At 36.3% G+C, this 20,763-nt stretch overlaps 1 protein-coding gene across 5 annotated transcripts in view; it reads right to left on the reverse strand.

Moving 5' to 3' along the window:
* The window catches only part of LOC121909824 (hexokinase-2-like), a 32,229-nt gene extending 11,875 nt beyond the window's left edge, over positions 1–20,354 (reverse strand). The window contains exons 1-7 of one of the 5 annotated variants that reach the window (XM_042430568.1): positions 20,080–20,354; positions 19,280–19,326; positions 13,976–14,092; positions 4,533–4,695; positions 1,825–1,973; positions 1,055–1,174; positions 869–964 (exon numbers count right to left, since the gene is read on the reverse strand). In XM_042430568.1, the coding sequence (XP_042286502.1) occupies positions 869–964; positions 1,055–1,174; positions 1,825–1,973; positions 4,533–4,695; positions 13,976–14,092 (645 nt within the window). In that variant the 5' untranslated portion in view covers positions 19,280–19,326; positions 20,080–20,354. Of the gene's footprint in view, positions 1–868; positions 965–1,054; positions 1,175–1,824; positions 1,974–4,532; positions 4,696–9,542; positions 9,573–13,975; positions 14,093–15,356; positions 15,458–19,279; positions 19,327–19,967; positions 19,992–20,079 lie in introns of those variants that run through there. The other 4 variants (XM_042430566.1, XM_042430565.1, XM_042430567.1 and 1 more) reach the window with 4 other exon arrangements.
* Between the last annotated feature and the right edge of the window lie 409 nt (positions 20,355–20,763).

Below are 20,763 nucleotides of genomic sequence, written 5' to 3' on the forward strand. Positions count from 1 at the left end.
TTAGCAATCTGTTATTTTGACTCAGTGTTACACAAGCAACAAGGTTTAGCTGAAAACTGTCACAAATGTGTTGTTTCTTGTACAAAACGATGTGCAGATGACGTTTAAAAGACACACAAGTTATTAACAATCAATAACAAACTGTGACATTGTAAGTTTAAACAGAGTAGATTACAACAAACTTTAGTTTGGATAAATAACCCAACAGTAAAATAAAAAAAAACTGGGTCAAAACAACCTCTTGAGTGGCTTTCTGAGTAACATTAATCCAATATTATGTTGGTTCTGTTTGGACCCAAACTGGGTACAATTGTAACCCAGTGATTTTTAGTGTGTACAGTTAAATTACTTCACACCATGATCACTTTGGATTTAATCAAATTGAAAAAACTGAACAGTGAAATGTTATAAAATCATCCTGCAAATGAACTAACATTAAAAAAACACTAAAAACACCACAAACAAAAGTTTGCTTGTTTAAAGTTTTGGACAGTTTTGAGGTTTTTGTGAAAGAACCAAAACATCAAACATATCATTGATCCCCATCAGGTAAAATTAAATGAATTTTAGTGAGTAGAATATTTTTGTTCTTTCATAGTCGGATGTCTCTGAGGCTTTATTTGGTTTATAAATTATTAACTGGAGGAGGAGAGTTGATAAAAACAGGTATCACTCCTAAATTATTATATCTCATTAAACATCCCTGCTAGTATTTTCAAATATATTGATAGAGATTAGAGAATTTATCTTGTCTGGAAAAAGACCCTAGTCCCAGGATTTTAATCAGTTCTTTGTGTTTAAAATGATAAAAGACACAACATTTCATTTAGCTAAACATCTTTTTTAAAAATCAATATTTTCCACTCACCCCTCTCCTGTGAATGGCTTCTTTCAGTAGCTTCACCACGTCTTGTCCCTCCACTCCGGAGCAGTTGAAGCCTTTGGTCCAGCGGATCAGGATGCTCTGTGAAAAGAGAGAGAACATTTAATATAAAAGACATAAACGTTTTTTTCTATAAATGACCGTTGGTTTGGTTGTTTGTGTGTGTGAGACCTTGTCGATTTCTTTCTGTTCGCAGGGGAAAGAGAAGGTGAAGCCGAGAGGAAGAGTTTGTTCCTTCAGGTTCTGAGAGTCGAGGAATTCGCTGAGACAAGCAGCGATGTGGTCGAACAGCTGGACAGACAGAAACACAGATGATCAACTGTGACATGTTGAACACCTCAAAGATACAGAGATGTATACACAGACGCAGATGTGTTACAGTTACAGTAAAAGTCTAGGATTCTTTTTGCTGTTGCATCTTTTTGTATTTCACTGTTCAAACATATATATTTAAAAAAGTGATGAATTAAATCCAGATTTAAGTTGTGCATTTAATAAAACAGTGAAGATGATGCGGCTTCATTTAGTCAGTTAGCGATTCCAGTTTAATATTCTGTCAGTAGACAATGAAAAATTATTTCAAGATTATTTTTTTGATGAACTGATTAGTCGTGTTGTCAGTAAAATGTAACAGAATTTCCATTAAAATCACTGTGATGTCATCAAATGTCTTGTTTTTTTTCCCAATCAACAGTTCAAAATCTAAAGAAATTCAGTTTATTATCATTTCTGACACAGAAAAGCTTAAAATGTTCAAATTTAAGAAGCTGAATGCAGCAAATATTTGGTATTCTTGATTAAAAAATGATTAAAACATTTATTCAATCATCAAAATAGTTGCAGATTAATTCTCTGTCGACCGACTGATCAATTAATCACCTGATCGTTGCAGCTCTACTGAACTGTTTTTTCTGTTTGCACTTAATATTTCTGTATTTTACCTGATCTCCGGTTCCCAGCATGATTTCCTGTGGGATGGGACAGATCTTACTGTCCATCTTCAGCACTCTCTGCTCCTCTTCCATCACTCGGACATGAAGCACCCGGAAGTTTGTTCCTCCCAGATCCAACGCCAGGAAGTCGCCTTTCTCTGCAGGCAGGAACGACAGATTATTATCCTCAATCTGTCATCTATCCATACACATCTATCACTTTATATTTATATTTTATTTATATTATTTATATTTTCTGATGGTTTTATTTTTGTTGTTTGAAGTTACCTTTTGAGATCAAACATAACGTGTGTTAAAGTTGGTTTGTTGTGTGTTTTGAGCTGCTCTATTTAAGCATCTGTCTCTTTTCTCGTGTGTTTATGTACATATAAAAAATAAATTTGTATATGCAGACCATAAAATAAATTCTAATTGTAATTCTAAAAAGAATAATAATAATAATGATCCTTCAGACTTGTATGTATATGTGCAGATTAGGGGTGCAACACGAAATTATCTGTATTTGGATTTATATCAGAAGTAGCCATTATATCCTAATGATGCAGGATTATTGAGGCCAATACTGATATTGATAATTGATAGTTTTTAATAATCCCTGATATTGTCTTAAACACAATCCATAACATAAATAAACATTTTTGATAAGCTTCCCTTAGAGTTATGTTTTTTAAAAACTGCAACCAAGAAATGTGTTTTACAGTGTAAAATAAATTAAATGTGACACTGTTTCAAAACATATATGTAGCATTTCTGTACTTCAATTTAATTTAAATTAAATTTAAATAATAATAATAAATAGTAAAATTTAAATAATAATAATAATAATAATAATAACAATAAGTAGCTGAAAACACACCTTTTTAGTAATCCATTTGAGCAATCCTGTAAGTTGACATTTTATATTTCCATGTTTTATTGTGTATTTTTCTGCTCACTTTTTCTATGTTTTTTACTTTTATTACAGATTGTGTATTTCTCAGTATTTCTTCATGGCATCATATTCATGTAAATCACTTTGTGATGACTATCTGTGAAAAGCACTATATAAATAAATTTTACTTACTTTAATAATAATACTAATACTAATAATAATAATAATGCACTTTATTTATACAGAACAAAACAGCATTACAAAGTGCTTTACAAAGGAAAAAACAAAAGTTAAATCCAGCAAGAGAATTAAATAGAATAAAATACCAAAAAATATAATAAAATAAGATAAAAACAGTGAAAATAAACACATAAAACATTGTCGAACTGGAAACATAAAACTTGGAGCTCAGATTAATACAAGGGTAAGTTTTAAGAAGTGATTTAAAAGAAGTCATTAATTCCGTAAGACAAACTGATACCAATATATCTGATACCAATATATCTGATACCAACATGTCTGATACCAACATGTCTGATACCAATATGTCTGATACCAACATGTCTGATACCAATATGTCTGATACCAACATGTCTGATATCAACATGTCTGATACCAACATGTCTGATACCAACATGTCTGATACCAATATGTCTGATACCAACATGTCTGATATCAACATGTCTGATACCAACATGTCTGATACCAACATGTCTGATACCAATATGTCTGATACCAATATATCTGATAGCAATATATTTGATACCAATATATCTGATACCAACATGTCTGATACCAATATATCTGATAGCAATATATTTGATACCAATATATCTGATACCAACATGTCTGATACCAACATGTCTGATACCAACATGTCTGATACCAATATGTCTGATATCAACATGTCTGATACCAACATGTCTGATACCAACATGTCTGATACCAATATGTCTGATACCAGTATATCTGATAGCAATATATTTGATACCAATATATCTGATACCAACATGTCTGATACCAACATGTCTGATACCAACATGTCTGATACCAATATGTCTGATATCAACATGTCTGATACCAACATGTCTGATACCAACATGTCTGATACCAATATGTCTGATACCAATATATCTGATAGCAATATATTTGATACCAATATATCTGATACCAACATGTCTGATACCAATATGTCTGATACCAACATGTCTGATACCAACATGTCTGATACCAATATGTCTGATACCAATATATCTGATAGCAATATATTTGATACCAATATATCTGATACCAACATGTCTGATACCAACATGTCTGATACCAACATGTCTGATACCAACATATCTGATACCAACATATCTGATACCAGTATATCTGATACCAATATATCTGATACCAATATATCTGATAACAATATATCTGATACCAATATGTCTGATACCAGTATGTCTGATACCAGTATATCTGCAATGAGCTGATATGGGCTGATACATATCGGTCGGGTTCTAGTTGGTGTTGCTTATACAGGAAGTTCTTAGAAATTGTCTGGTTTGCTTTAGTTTGTATTTATACTCCTCATACACATGTGTGTAAGTTCTAAATATCCTATTTTAAACATGTACCTGAATTAACTGAATAACAACAATATATGTGCCATCATTTCCCATCATCCACAGTGGAAACTGGCTGTAAGTCGTTTGTTTATTCTATATTTTTTTATTTGGATCCCCATCAGCTACCACATAGCGGTTGCTAGGGGGTCCAAACAAAAATCAAGTAACTACTAACAACTCCTTTGATATTAAAACATTGTGAACGTCCTTACCCGTCCCGTCTGGTGTGGCCCTGACGAAGGTGGGCAGCATCTTAACGGGCGCCCTGTGATGACTGTGTTTCCCCAAACCTCGGTTCAGATCCCTCTTCAGCCGAGCAGAAACCTCCATCAGCCTCTCCGGAGTCAGAATGAAACCCTCGAGATACTTCTGCACCTGCAGAGAGAGAGAGAGAGAGAGAGAGAGAGAGAGAGAGAGAGAGAGAGAGAGAGAGAGAAAAGTACGAGAAACATTAAAATTACTGGCAAAACATAGAGATCCCTTCAATAACTTATGACTGAAGTCCTCAAAAAGGCAAATAAGGTTATAATAACGTGTCCTATATGACATCAGGAATGTATTTTAGATCAAATTATAGGTTAAAAGAGAAGGAAGTTTAACCCTTAACCCTTTTAACTCTTTTATTACATTGTTGTATTTGTATTTTAGAGAGTTTTTATGTGTGTGAATGGCTTTTACCTTCATACACACAGTTCATGCTCCGTACTGATGCATCATATTATATGCCAAACACTAACTAGAATATACATGATATGATTAGGTTAAAGACACTTAAATGATTGTCATTGGGGAGCTTTACCAGACCATTTACTTTTACTACAGCCAATCCACAACAGTTTTTTTTTCCAGTTGTCTCTCACTTTCTAGTCCTTCTCATTATCTCAACACAGGAAATTCTCCAGTGGAAAAGTCTCCTTGATGGCAGAAGCTGCTCTCTTGTACTCATCTCTGTCTATTGATAATTAATTGTTGTCTCCGTGAACATCTGCTCTCTGGTCATCTGTGTCTCAAAGCTCCAGAAATTCAATTACAGTCCGCACGGTTCATGCTCCATACAGATGAAATGAGCCACGAAAAAACTTTGAAATTAAACTCTCTCAGTTCAATTTTTATTTTTATTTTAAAAAGGCTATACTTAAGTATTTGCAATTGCTTTCCTTGATGTGAAAATAATGTCAAACGTGTGTGTTTGAAACTCTGTCTGTTCATGTTTATTCTTGTACATAGATCTCTCCCAATGAGAAAACCTGTTTGAATAAAGTATTAAATAAAGACATAAGTACAGTATCTATAACGCTGATATACATAAAGTTGACAGATAAACATTAATACCATCATACTTTTGTTGCAGATTGTAAACATTGATTTGATCCTCAAGAGAAAACCAAACATTGATGGATCTGAACAGATTTAACATTATTTACTCACAAGATGGCAGCATTTCCTCAAAATCTTCAACGTCAAACCACAGATAGTTTCTGCTGCATTGACCCAATTTCTCCTTCAAATAGTGTTAACTCACATGTCTACGGTAGTTTTACCAGATTTTAATATTCTGCTTCATGCAGGCCGCACCTGTACAAAAGTGAGTACCAGTAAATCTGAATGAACTGGAAAAATTAAAGATGTTGAAGATGTTCCGGTAATAATACCAGTATACATGGTATTTCTAGGAATCTGTGGCCACGTAGATAACAATCTGATCAGGTGTGTCACATCTCTGTCTTTATTTTCAGCCTCCCTCACCAACCTGCCAACCAGTTTCATTCACTTTCCCACTGTGCCGTTTAGAAATACTGTATCTATATTTATGTATCTGTGGTCACTCAGTTGAAAGTTACTAAAAAGACAGGATTATGTGATTCATTTCCTTCTTTTTACATGTAAAAACACTAAGCAGAGTTGTGCAAGAAGAAGCCTGGAGGATTTTTTTCCAAATTATTTTTGGTCATTTTTCTGTATTTTTTGTACATTTAACTGAAAGAAAAGAAGAAACAGGGGGACTCAACTCTCAGAAACTGTTAAATGTAATTGGTTTTGCATCATTTTACAGCAGGTTCTCAACCTTTTTGGTGTCACGGACCCCAAATTGATACGCATCAGGCCACGGACACAGATTTGATGAGATGCAGTCTCAGGGATCCATATCTGATAAATATTTATTTGTTCCATAACTGTCTATAGTGTAGATGGTCAGATTAACAGTGAAGAGCGTGAAACCTATTAACAGAATAATCATTTTTATACTTTCTCTCATTGGGCTAATTTCTAGTCAATGAAATAATAGTAAAATTAAAATATTCCCTATTTTTCTGGGGACCCCCTGGAACCCCATCAAGGACCCCTGTAGGTCCCCAGACCCCAGATTGAGAACCGCTGCTTTACAGCTTGTACACAAACCCTCAAACCCCCAAGTTATGTTTCCCTCGTTTTATGTTTTGATATGTTGATGGTTAATTTTCTCTGACTTTCTATGTACTCATTTTTGTCTTTGTTTAGTTTGTTTGTAAGGTTGTAAAAATATTGTTTTACTACTCATACACAAGCAGAAAAATGTAAGAAAAGAAACTACAGTACAGTCTGTTTACATGTTAATTTACATCACTAAAAATATATTTGTGTCAGCAGACATAAATGACTGAATGAAAGTTGTGTGAAAGTTCAAAATCTGCCCTTTACACTGGTTTTCTCAGCTTGTCTCTACATGGTATATAAATAAAGTTATGTTATTTATTTATATTTCATTATTTATTTATAATTTCAATAAGGAAAAAATGCATACGTGTGAACGCAGGTACTGAGTCCCACATATGTAACCTTACAGTCATACACATTTAAATATATAAAAGCATTGTACACACATATCTGGATGTAAACAATAATATAATTAAATGTGTGTTATTATGAATAAAACATGCTCAGTGTGGTGCCAACCAGTTTGTAACATGTATGACCTAATGTTACATTTTGTCACTGCTCTGTATGACTTATATGTGTCTTAAAGCTTTAATGTTTATGCTCCTGTTTCTGTAAAATGAAATGTTTCAGAGGGGTATTCTGCAGGAAGAGGCCTGGCTTGTACAACATATAATGATCCTCTGGAGATGGCAGCAACAATTCACATTTCTCTTCCTGTTTCCGTTTCCTTTGTAGCTGGAAAAACACTGCCTTGTTTTTTAAAAGCAGCACTGATGCAGCTGTAACATACCATTAACATGAACAGGTAAAGTACAGTACAGTGTGGTGTAGAGGTGTGATCACACCTATTGTGCAGAGCACTTTCTTTGGTCCAAATCGTTGTGGAATTATTTTTACATTTCTGTACACATTTATGTTTATTACTTTTGGTTTAATCTTAAATGGGACATATTCTGCACATTTCCCGCTCTATTTTCACATTATGGGGCTCTACTGGAATATCTTTGCATACTTTACAGTTAAAAACTCCTTATTTATCTTCTACTGGTCCTTTATGCAGCCCCTCAGTTCAGCCTCTGTCTGAAACAGGCCGTTTTAGCTCCTGTCTCTTTAAGGCCCCGCCTCCCCAATGAGCCCACTCTGTTCTGATTGGTCAGCTCCCTGTAGCGTAAACATAAACAAACTATAGTAGTAGGATTTCTCTACTTTTTCTCCTTCTTTACTTGAAATGTCAACTTCTTAAATCCATCCGTACACGTTGAAGCCAAAATCTGATCCGAAATATGAGAGTTCACAACACCTGGAAGAATCTTAGCAACAACCTTAGCAACCAAGGCTACGGAACAGACGGCCGTTCACGGGCATGTGCGACAAGCTGACGTCAGCTTGTCAGCAAGATAGAAAAAATCGTTGCAAACGAAGCGTTCAAAGCAGGTTGAAGCCCTGACTTTTGACTTGCAGGGAACATTTCTACATACGTTCACCTCAAGTTTTGGCACTTTGACCATGTTTTGCATCCGACATCATAACAGGATATAATTAACACAAAGCCAGAAAAAGCATAATATGGCCCCTGAAATAAAGTTAATGTGGAGTTAGACAGGTGATTTAAAAAAGGTTTGCATTATTTTAAAAGTTGCTGGGTTATTATAATGTTGCTACTTCAGCCTAAAAACCAACATGAACACATGAAGCTGAAGGCAGACACTCCATCACCCGTCTTATCTGAGTCTCACCCAAAATGTGTTTTTAAAATATAATTTCTCAGAATATATTTCACACATTTGCATGATTCAGCTCATCACGTTGACTGAAGGCGTGAAACATCTTTAAAAATGTCCCGACATCACAGCTGACTAAAATCTTGAGCAGGCCTTCTGGGAATAAAGAGGCGTGTTGGGTGTGGTCATGTGAGTCTCAAGGCCAAAGTTGGACTTCATACAGTTTGGATTTTGTTCTCTGTTTGTCACTTTGTTGTTCACTTTAGTTTTGCGTCCTCACAGATCCAAACTAAACCCTCCTTAATCCAAATACCAAAGCTTTGTAGGTGAGTTTGTAAGATGTAGGGTGTGTGTCTTTGTGTGTGTGTTTCTGTTAAGTGTTTGGAGTGTTAAATTTTCTGTACATCCAGATTTCCACATCTATCGGTTCAGACTGGATCACAGGATCAGTTTCATCAGAGCCTGTCAGTGTTGGTGAATATTTTCCTTGGCAGCATGGTCGGGTTTTTTTTTCTCACACACATCCTTTACTGTAAGAGTCTGAAATACTTCTGACAAGTTTCAACAGTCCTGCTGTTGCTGCTACAATCCCCGAAAAATACGACTCCCTGGCAGAGCGGGTCATATCAGGATGATATCAGGGTGGAACTGCATGAAATTAACGCTAACAGTTATCATTTCATCTTGTCCTGTCACATGGCTGAATGAATGCATCAGACAAAGCAAACCTGATTAGCATCAAGCTTTCCATTTGAGCACAATTTATAATTGTAAGAATGGCAGATTTACCATGAAATTTGTAGTAATTTTTAAAACAATATGTTGATTTAACACAGAGGTAGCATTTCTAGCACAAGCAGATTTCATTAGCTGTAGCTAACTAACTAGCTAGTTAACACTAACTCTGTGAGTAGGTTGAAAACCTTCCTGAGCTGACTTTTTAATGTTTCCAGATTTTTATTTTTAAATGAGAACCTTGAAGTAGAAGTAAATGAGACGTAAAAGTGTCTACATAAATGTGCTAAAAGATTGAGGCTAAAGCTAACAGGTCCCTGACAAGTATTTAGTAGTTAGTATTCTCACCAGTTGATGATCCATGTAGAATAAATAAAGGTTTTCTAATAGTTTTTTACATTTATTGTCAGGAACTGTGTACAAAAGAATCTCATACAAAGATAAGAGATAATCACATAGAAGGAAAAACAAACTTTAGGCACTCGTGTGGAGTCCTGCTCTTCAAGAGCACCTGCGTTTTTCATGAGTTTTATATGATCAAGACAGTCCTCGAGCACCCCACTAACTTTTTTCACAAGTAAAGATAAGAGTACCAGATTTAGCTACAAGCTAATTTCCATCTGGAGTCAACAAACATTAAAACAAGGACATTAAAAGGAACTGTTTTTGTATTTCACAGTAGGTCTAGGTGTCCCATGTATTATAGTACAATATTATAAATCAAAATGTGCTTAAAATGTTATTTTGCTCTAACATAACCCTATTAGGATGCTGAAATATACTTGAACAATCAACACAGAGGTAAAAGTTTTGCGTTATTGTTTGTATTTTCGGACAGTATGTTTCACTTCTACAAGAGAAAAGGCACTGAGGGTGAGAAATAACTGATCTGTTTAGCTAACGTAACATTATCTCAGGTAACGAGTTAACTGTAAACTTCCCCAAATCCAATAAACAACTGACAGAACGGCTAACGTTAGCACAAACTTTGATATGTCCCATGTCCCATTTCTGAAGTTATTTTTCTAATGTAAACTGTACTTACAGATTATGTTGTTAGCTAATGACGTGCTCCTTGGTCTTCCTGCTAAAGCTAATAATAAGCTAGTTAACGATAGCAGACAAACACTCTGTTTAATGCATTCCTTACACTTTTGCTCTTTTATTTTTGGTTTTGGAAAAGCTAAAACTCTTTATATATGGATCATCTTTCTTACGACACCCTCATGTACATCACTTTAACATGCGGAGACGTCCACAGACGTGCCGTGACTTGTTACGGTTGCTAAACTATGATGGAAGATCATTCGGGTCGAGGAGGGTTTTACGATGGCACATTTTTACAAGTGACGTCATCAAACTATACCATAAATACTAATTTTGTGACATGTATTTTACAAATAACAAGAGATAAATGAACAATTAACAAAGGGACACAGGATTAAAACTGGGAATTTCTTCTGCTTTTGCAAAGGTGATTCTATATATTTGAATAAAACTTGTACTCTTTGATCCATCATCCATTAATTTAGCTCCAACATTATTTTCTTGAAGTTTTCTTACTTATCTTTTAAAATATCTCTGATCTGATAATGTTTTTCTGTTTTTTTTTAGTTTTTTTCCTTTTTGCATGTCTTTTTCTGTGCATTTTTAACCGGCCATGAAACCATGTAGCATCTTTTAATATGAAATGTGCTGTATAAATAAAATTATTATTATTATTATTATTATTATTATCATTATCATTATTAATTGCAGCAGTATTATTTTTTATTATTGAACCTGGTTCCAGCACCAGGACGAGGATAAGGATCAGGATCTGGTTCCTGAATGTTTGCAGATGTTTAAGGTTAAGTGTGGATACAAACATACGCCACTCCTCTCTTTGTGTCTCTCTTCTTCTTCTTCTTCTTCTTCTCTTTAATGAGTTGCAGTACTTTTCCAGAGGCATGTCTGCTCAGGCCTCGTCTCACTTTTTCTCTCTGTAGCGTTAAACTCTTCCCGCCCTTCCCTCCCAGCCTTGTATAATTCCCTCCTCCTTCTCTTGTTCCTACATGCTCGTTCCTGCTTTTCATCAGCGGAGCGCTGGCTCACTTCATTCCACCATCATGACTGCGATGGTTGGGACTATTAAAAGGCATACTTTATATTGGCTTGGCCCAGCCCGCACTGCAGCGCATAACTCTGCAAACATGCAGAGCAAAAATAAACAGTCTGCTATGAATCTCCAACACGCCATGTCACTCATTCTGTAATTGGTTTAAATATGACAGACGATCTTCATACGTATCAGGCTACAACAGCATTTGATCTAACTCATCTTTATTTTTATTATTTGGAATCTCTGATGGGACAAACCTGCTAATTGCAACCTCCGCTCTCCGTTTTTATTCGCATTTTCAATTTGCCCATTAAAAAATGAATTGGAAATGTCACAAATTTTTATAAAAATATCACAAAACACTTGGCTGAGGCTGCATTTTCTTTTTATCCATACACCAACTTTTACACCTCAGACAACAGGAACACTTTTTGTGATATTTCCACTTTTTAAATTCTATTTCTGTTGTTTCCACTGCAACGTTATTATTAATTATTTTTTTTCAATGTTTCCACTCAGGTTTTTTATATGCAGACTTCCGTCAAATTTGCATAAAAAAAGGTGGATGGAAACCCACTTACAGTAACTATCGGGAATATAATTAAAGCACAATATAGCCTGATCATGGATACACCCGTTTAGTGTTGCCGTGGGGATATCAACAGGTGAAATCCGGGGCTACAGCAGGACTCCCATTAACTCTTGGGTGAAGCACAAATGCAGCTATAGACTGTTAAAGTTAAACCAAGTCTGACAGCGTAGAGCTGAGCCACCATACAGAGAATAAACACTTGTGATTTAAATAACAACACGGCCTCTTCATTGTATGTTAGAATAGTAATGTTTCCTCTACATTTTCCATCAATTCAACATTCTTTGTTTTTTGGTTTGTAGTGAGTATTGCAGAGTCACTTTGTTAGCAGGCTGTGAACTTTTACTCGTCTTCGAATGACCCGTCATTCGAGGGGACATATTCTGCACATTTCCAGGTCTATTTTTATATTCTAGGACTCTACTGGAATATCTTTGGATGATTTACAGTGATAAATTCCTCTCCTCCTTTTCTTGAAATGTCAACTTCTCAAATCCATCCGTACACGCTGGAGCCGAAATCTGATACGAAATTTCAGAATTGACAACGCATGGAAAAACCTTAGCAACAGCCTTAGCAACCAAGGCTACAAAACGGACTGCCATTTACGGACATGACGTCAGCTTGTTGGCGAGGTAGAAAAAAATATCGCAAACGAAGCTTTTAGAGCAGGTCATATCTGAGCCTCACCCAAAATCTGTTTTTAAAAGACAATTTCTCGGAATATATTTCACACATTTAAATGATTCAACTCATCACATTGACTGAAGGCGTGAAACATCTTTCAAAAATGTCCAGACATCACAGCTGACTAAGAAAAATCTTGAGCAGGTCTTCTGGGAATAAAGAGGCGTATTGGGTGTGATCATGAGGCTATGTGTCTCCTCTGATTCAAACTGTTGTAAAAATCTCAGAAAATGGGAACTCCTCTGTTGTAAAAAATTAATGGAATAGTCATGATTCAAGTTTTTACTATTCCTGTATCCCTGAATGGCCTCGTGACTCACACTATAAACTCTGTGTGTGATTTCCTAATCTGAGACTCCTCCTCCAGCAGCACTGACTCCCTGAGCCAGTTTCTTACCGCAGTTTGCAACAAGACATAGTTCACAGAAACGGAAAGTTATGAATGTCGCCAAGATTAAGGTTTTACACAATCACACTTATGTAATGACTTTGCTATCTCTGTGAACTCTGCAGTAAGTTCTTTGTCAGAAAGTTTCCCATAGTTTCCAAGGTGAAAACACAGCTGAAAGCTGTTGTATTCTACATTTTTGTGTTTATTTACACTCGGTTTTCTTGGAATTAAGTGATTACATGTTATGTCTTTACAGGCTGCAAAATAAAACATAGTTGTGCATAAAAGTTGTCTGCCAGCAGCTGTATTGTCTGTATTTTAATGCAACTTTTTGTTTGTAACCTTTGGCTTTAACATAACTTTCAGTTCATTTATAAGTTTATATAACTTTTTAAATATAATGCTTAAATGTAGTAATTGTTTATGTTGTTTATTGTTTTTTAACAGTACTTTGTGTCTTTGTGTTTGGCTGATTTCCAGACATCTTGCTTCAAATTGCTGTTCAATCATTGTGACAGAATTTGTGATTTTGATTGACTTTCCTCCGTGTTGACATTGCTGCAGTGACGACCTTCAATGTTCAGCATTTTTGGATAAAATCTGACCTCTTGCCATTCGTTTTTTATGTGCAAATTGAAAATGCGCTTAATTAATGCACGTAATTGGAAATACTGAAAATTTGAAAGAATCTTGAAATATTGCCAGAAAGCTTTTACTCTTGGTAAAAAGTTGGTGCATCAATAAAAGCAACATGAGATGTAAACCGACTTGGTGAATAAATGATGTCGTACATGAAGCGTTTGACTTAAACGTCACCCAAACTTCCACTGAAGAGACGAAAACATCAGATCTGTGTAGAGTGATGTTTTAACGTTCCTCAAATTAATACATGAAACAAACAGAAATATCATGTTTTCTACATATAGTGACGCTGTGGTGTCTCATCTAACAATGACTGTGACTTATCTACAACAACAATAAAACATATTTTGTTCTCAGGTGACACATACCTTACTAAGTGTGTCTGGAGGAATGCCGTCCAGGTACTGGGTCGAGGTGTCTCCACTCATTTTGGCCTTTTTAGAAATCTGTGTGCTGCTCTCGCCGTTTGCCTTTGGGCTGCTCATCTGTGCAGAGGAGGTTAAGAGGGTCAATTCAAGGCAAGGCAAGTTTATTTGTATAGCACATTTCAACAAGGCAATTCAAAGTGCTTTACATAAAACATAAAAGACATCAAGACACAATGTAAAAACAACATAAGGCAATATAACAAGACTTGGTCAAAACCTCATATATGGCTGGACTGTGTATGAAATGCTAGAGGGCTTTTAGTTTAAACTCAGACCACTGTGCACCCACACTGACAGTATAGAGACTTTTCAGACTAATTTGACCCGTTTAAAAAGAGTTTAAAAGAACATTTCAACTTTCATATCTGAGCTGACAGTCGCACAGGATGTCAAAGGCAGTTGTCAGGTGTTGGGCGCGGCGACACGTACAGAAGCAAACGGACAGTTAAACCAACAGCGTGAAACAAACAGGAAATGAGACCACTCGGACACAGTGTTGTGGTCACGATAGAGTTCTTAGAATAAACATGAATGGTTTAGAGCCGGTTTAGTTCGCAGAAGCAGGTGAATGTCTGCGCGTAAAAGACACGTACGGAGCGTTTCTGTCCTGGATCAGTTCACCCAAATTGTTGTCCCCTTAAAGGACTGTTTTTCAAGCATGTCTTAAAACAGCAGTCAGGTGTCCATATGAACAGTGAAAGAGGTTTTCCTCGCTGTAATCATGCCTCCTGTTCATACTGGATATTAAAAGATCCTTCAAATGTGCTTTCAGTGTAAGTGATGGAGGCCAAAAAAATGCCAAAAAAATTGACGCATGATATTGGGGTTTTCTGTTTATGTTCTAAAATAAACTAGTATCCACTTCTGTACTTAACTGCTGGCAAAAGTTGGCAAGTTAGCATTGTAACAAATATATTTAGCTAGCATTCATCTGTTAGCCTTTGGTCTTAGGCATAGACATGCTATCGAAACCTCATAACGTGTAACTTAGCTGCCAACTGACAAGCTCGAGACAGAAAAGGAACTGGGCTCACATAAAAGAAATAGCTACAAGCTAATTAATTCAAGATTGTGGATTTCAGTTGGTAAACAAGTTGCTAACTAGCTTAGATAGCTGTAAGCTAGTATGTCAAATTTGAACTGTGAAGATCTGCTAGGCTGAATAGCTAATCTTTATAACTTTTTAGACATAAACATTTTTAGTTAGAGGCATGAGAAAACCAAAACAGAAAATAAAGTTTCTCTAGCGGAAGTAATATCTGTCTTCTGCTGAGGTTAAGCTTAGTATGATGTATTTTGGCTGCTAAAATATTCCACAGACCTCGATGTGAACATTTCTGTCTTCAGTGTTGGTGAAGGGGTTGCTAAATTTTTGTTGCCCTAACAGCAAACTCTGGAGCCTCTAAAGTCCTGAAAGGTTTTATTTTCTATCTTGTGGACACTAGAGCTGCAACGATTAGTCGATTAATCGATTAGTTGCCAACTATTAAATTAATTGCCAACTATTTTGATAATTCATTAATTGTTTTGAGTCTTTTTTTTTTTAGAGAAAAAAGTCAAAATTTTCTGATTCCATCTTCTTCAATGTGGATATTTTCTGGTTCTTTAGTCCTCTATGACAGTAAACTGAATATTTTTGGTTTGTGGACTTAACAAGTCATTTGAGGACGTCATCTTGGGCTTTGGGAAACAGTGATTGACATTTTACACAATTTTCTGACATTTTACAGATCAAACGACTAATCTATTAATCAAGAAAATAATCAACAGATTAATCAATAAGAAAATAATCATTAGTTGCAGCTCTAGTGGACACAAGATTAAAGATATCATCTTTCAGGAATTGACCCAACAAATAAAAGAAACAACCATCAGAAAAAGCGGACTAAATTAAAATAAGACGTGACTGAATCTGCCTTCTCCCACTCATCTACTTCCCATTATTGGGATTATTTATCATTAAGTGAAAAATAATCTTTAAAAGAACCAATGAATTAACACATTAAAAACAAAAAACACTATATTACCACTTGCTCCATTTAAGAAGGCTAACATTTCTTGTGTTTGATCAACTTACCAGACACACTGACTGTCCTTAAAATGACCTTCTGGCAATCCAACACACACTACAAGTAACACTTCTTTCAGTAAACCTATAATACAATATGACGTGGTGTTCACAGTAACCTCAAGAGCTCAACTTCCTCTTCTTATAGATGCACGCTAATTGTGGTCTAACATAATGCTCAAATATTTGCTAATGCTTCACCAGCTGTATGGATTTCTTTTGTTTTCTGAGTGTTGAAAATGAGGCCTGAACCTGCAGAACGACACTTTATTCTACTTCACTGTCCTTTAGCAAACTAAGAAGTTTGTTGGTCTTTAGGTCAGTCTGTCCACCACTTTGGTTCAGATTAACATATCTCTACAAATATTGGATGGATTGGCATGAAATTTGGTACAGATGTTTATGTTCCAAAGAGGATGAATCCTACTGACTTTGGTGAGCCTTCAACTTTTCCTCTAGCGCCACCAGCAGGTTGAAATATCTCAACAATTACTAGATGGATCGCTACGAAATGTGGCACAAAAATTCATGGTCCAACAGTATAAATTACAATAACTTTGGTGATCTCTAAGTTTTCATCTAGTGCCATCATCAGGTATTTTAATTTGTCCAATACTTTGGACAAACACCTGCACAGCTATTGAAATTCCCATCAGCTGTTGCCTACTTCGTATGGTGCTAATTAGCAGTCATGGTGGGACTAACTAACTGTCCAGGGACCTGAAGAAGCCTGGAATTAAAATTTAGTTTTTATAAATGCATACAATATTTATTTTATTGAATATGGACTGCAAGAACCCAAGGCAATGATGAATGGGAATCCCACTAAATGATAAAGAATAATCCAGTGTAGAGGCTATGTTGGGGTTTTTTTTCCTCATCTTTTGTAGGCGCACAATAAAGACCTACAACCACGAACTAAACTAATTATTACTCCAAGCAAACTTCATAGTATTGTACAGTAATTGTACAGTTTGTAGTTAAATGAGTATTACAGACTTTTTTTGAGTAATATATGCTTAAAATGTGGTATAAACAATAAAAGATTTAAACACAGAGACATTCACATATATACAAACATCCTTTTACCTACACGTACTCAGCTATACATGAATTTCAAGGAAACAAACACTTATATATAACAAATAAATATATAATAATAATAAATAAATCAATATACAAAGACCTCTCCTAAAAGTTCAAAACAAGATAAACAGGATTACATTGAATAAAAATAACAAGAGATGGGAAGGCTACAACAAAAGGAAATAAAAAACATGAGACAAGAGAAAATATATTAACAGTCGTCCAACAGTCATTGTTTAAGATGTATTTTAACGATATGTTAGCATTTAGCTCGAAGCACCGGTGTGTCTGAGTGAAGCCTCACAGAGCCGCTAACACGTCTGTCGACTCTTGTCAATGAAATATCTTTACTGATATATCGCGGGTGTATAAAATATAGACGTTAGAAGAACCAAAACACACTCCTGAGAACATCCAGTATTTGTTAAGCCGTCAGTGGAGAAGCAGCTTGACCTTGTGTGAACTTTTACTGAACATATGAAAAGGAATGCAGCAGTAAACTATTTCCCAAAACAACACATTCTTTGTAAATTTAAAGTCCACATGAAGGTGTAGTTTAAAATGTGGATTTTTTGAAAAATTGGCTGAGATGGTGCATTTAACCCTTGATTTGGGCCACACAATTGCCTCATAACAAGAAGGTCCTACATATAAAATTCTTTCTGTGGGGAGTTTGTATGCTCCCTGAATGTTTGTGTGGGTTTCTGCTGGGTGCTCCAGTTTCCTCCCATCATTAAGGCACTGGCAAAAAGAACTGGAGTCGGTCCCCGGACGCTGCAACTTCAACTGCCCACTGCTCCTAGTGAGTGTGTGTTTATAGGATGGGTCAAATGCACAGGATCAATTTCCCCACAGGGATAAATAAAGTACTTCTTCTTCTTCTTCATGGTGACTGGGGAAAAACTTTCCTTATCAGAACTTTATTACTTTTCAACTCTATTACTGTTTGAATCTAACCAACTGTCACAGTTCAGATTTCAGAGCTTAAAATACTGCAAATAATTCTCATCTTGAAGGGAAATGACATTAACTGCTGTCCATATAAGTAAAGAAATCACCTAGTAATCCTTTTTATCCATAATGATGTGGCTTTATATTAGTATTAAATGCTGATTTAAAGTCCACATACTGGAAGGTCCAGTAACACAAAGGTGAACAAACCCTTATTTCACATCCACCTTCTGTTCATCATCAGACTGGTTCAAAGACACTGTATTATATCTAACGGGTACAAATATAAATACACAAACCAAAGTAAACCCTGCAGATTAGTACATCCTACCATATAAAGTGGCTGAGTGCCAACAAAACACACCTGAGAAAGAGCACGTATAACATTTAAAGGAAGCTGTTATCTCGGGATACTGCTGTGTTAGAAAACATCAAGGGCAGAAAAACGTTCCTGTATAATGAGCTCAGAACTACTGAACTCAACAAGATCAAGATCAGTTCAATGAAGTGTCTGAATTGAGTTATAGAGTTGGGACGATCCCTCTAACAGAGATATTTCACTCAGTGGCACCAGAGGAAAAGTCAGAAGGGTTCATCTTCTTGGAGGACATGAATGTCTGAAGCAGATTTCATGGCGATCCATCAGATAGTCGATATTTCAGTTTGGTGGACATCAATATCCATAGAGCCACGCTGCTATCATGGCTACAGAAATAAACGAATGTAGCTACAGTCACTGTTGCCTGAGTGAGTTAACGACAGAGAAAGTGACCTGGAATAGTGACGATTTGGTTTTACAGCTCTGAGTTTAACTGTCATGTGTAGACTGTAAACTACAGCCCAAAATGCCCTGAAGAAACAGAGGTTATGACCTCTGTGACCTGAGGGGTGACTCCAGCTGATGATCTGGTTCTGTTGTGTTTCTGGGTGGAGTGTTTCTTTAAGATCACATTACAGGACAAACTGTGTCTCTTTCACTCCACCTGTTGAAGTTTAACTCCACCGAGAAGATGATTTTTTTCGTCTCTGAGACTAAAACCGTACACATCACACTCTGCCTGACATTTAAAGAAAAACTCCACCTACAGAGAAAGTTACCGTCTCTGTTAGCATGAGTGAAGAAAACCTGTAACACTCACTCTTCTTCCACCTGGAGGCAGGTTTTATTTCAGCTACGCCCCTTCACCTGACAGAGGGTGAACAGAAGCAAGAACAGACTGTAAAACAAATCTGTCTTAAGCTCTTTACAGCTGCTGTCTGTTACTTTTTAAAGCAAATTTAACAGAAAGTCTGGTGAGAGTGACATTTTACATCAGTAGCTTTAAAATAACTTGTATTTATTTATCCAAAATATAATCTGTGTTCCACTGTGCATCTACACGGACAGTATGGAGACTTTTCAGACTAATTTGACCCGTTTAAAAAGAATTTAAAAGAGCATTTCAACTTTCTTATCTGAGCTGCAGGCGACAGAGAAAACACACTAGACCAGTTCAGTCATGAGCTGACAAAAGAGCTTCAGATGACGAGACACTGACGGGACAACATTACAGCTAAAGGCACTCCTTCATGTAAAACAGCCACACACATGGGACTACAGCTCCGGTTTCAAACGTGAGGTTCAGGGGCCAGTCTGGTGTCCTTTAAAATAGAGGTATAGGGTCCCAGAGCAAAATGAAGGAGCTGATATTTAAAGCTGCTGTTTCACACTTAAGGATCAACAAGTTTGATTTAAAAAAAAACTTAACTTAAATCTTCTCTGACAGGACAAAACATCATTAAACAGGAATTCTGAGCTTTGGCTTCATTTTTTCATTAAAAACTCACCACCATCACCGTGATCAAACATCTGCACTGAAGCGCTTTAAACAGCTCATCTGACATGTAAAAGCCTGTTTTCTGGTGTGAAAACAGCAACAGTGAAGAGACGTAGACTCACCTTTGCGTCCTGCACCGCTCGAACTGAGAGAAGTCAACTTCCTTACTGAGCAAGAAAGAGTCTGAGAGCTCACTTTGGGAGAATGTTTACACCCACTTCATCTGCAGATGGTAATGTTGATGTCGCAACAGCAGGAGACACGCACTCCGTTTCTGAGCTGACAGGATGTCGGAGGCAGTTGTCAGGTTTGCGCGCGGCGGCACGTACCGAAACAGCTTATTCCACGAAACAAGCGGACAGTTAAACCAACAGCGTGAAACAAACAGGAACTGACACCACTCGGACACAGTGGTCATGATGGAGTTCTTAGAAGAAAAATGAATGGTTTAGAGCCGGTTTAGTTCTCGGAAGCAGATGACTCTCTGCGCGTAAAAGACACGTGCGGAGCGTGTCCAGGATCAGTTCAACCACATTGTTGTCCCCTTAAAGAACCATTTTTCAAGCATGTCTTAAAACAGCAGTCAGGTGTCCATATGAACAGTGAAAGAGGTTTTCCTCGCTGTAATCATTCCTCCTGTTCATACTGGATATTAAAAGATCCTTCAAATGTGCTTCAATGTAAGTGATGGAGGCCAAAATCCACAGTTTGTCCACACAGTCATTTAAAAGTTGATGTGAAGCTTATATGAGGCTTCATCAGTCTGAGTTATTCATATCAAGTGGATATCTGACACATTTACAGTC

Source organism: Thunnus maccoyii, chromosome 13 (genome assembly GCF_910596095.1).
Source record: "Thunnus maccoyii chromosome 13, fThuMac1.1, whole genome shotgun sequence".
Classification (NCBI taxonomy): Eukaryota; Metazoa; Chordata; class Actinopteri; order Scombriformes; family Scombridae; genus Thunnus; species Thunnus maccoyii.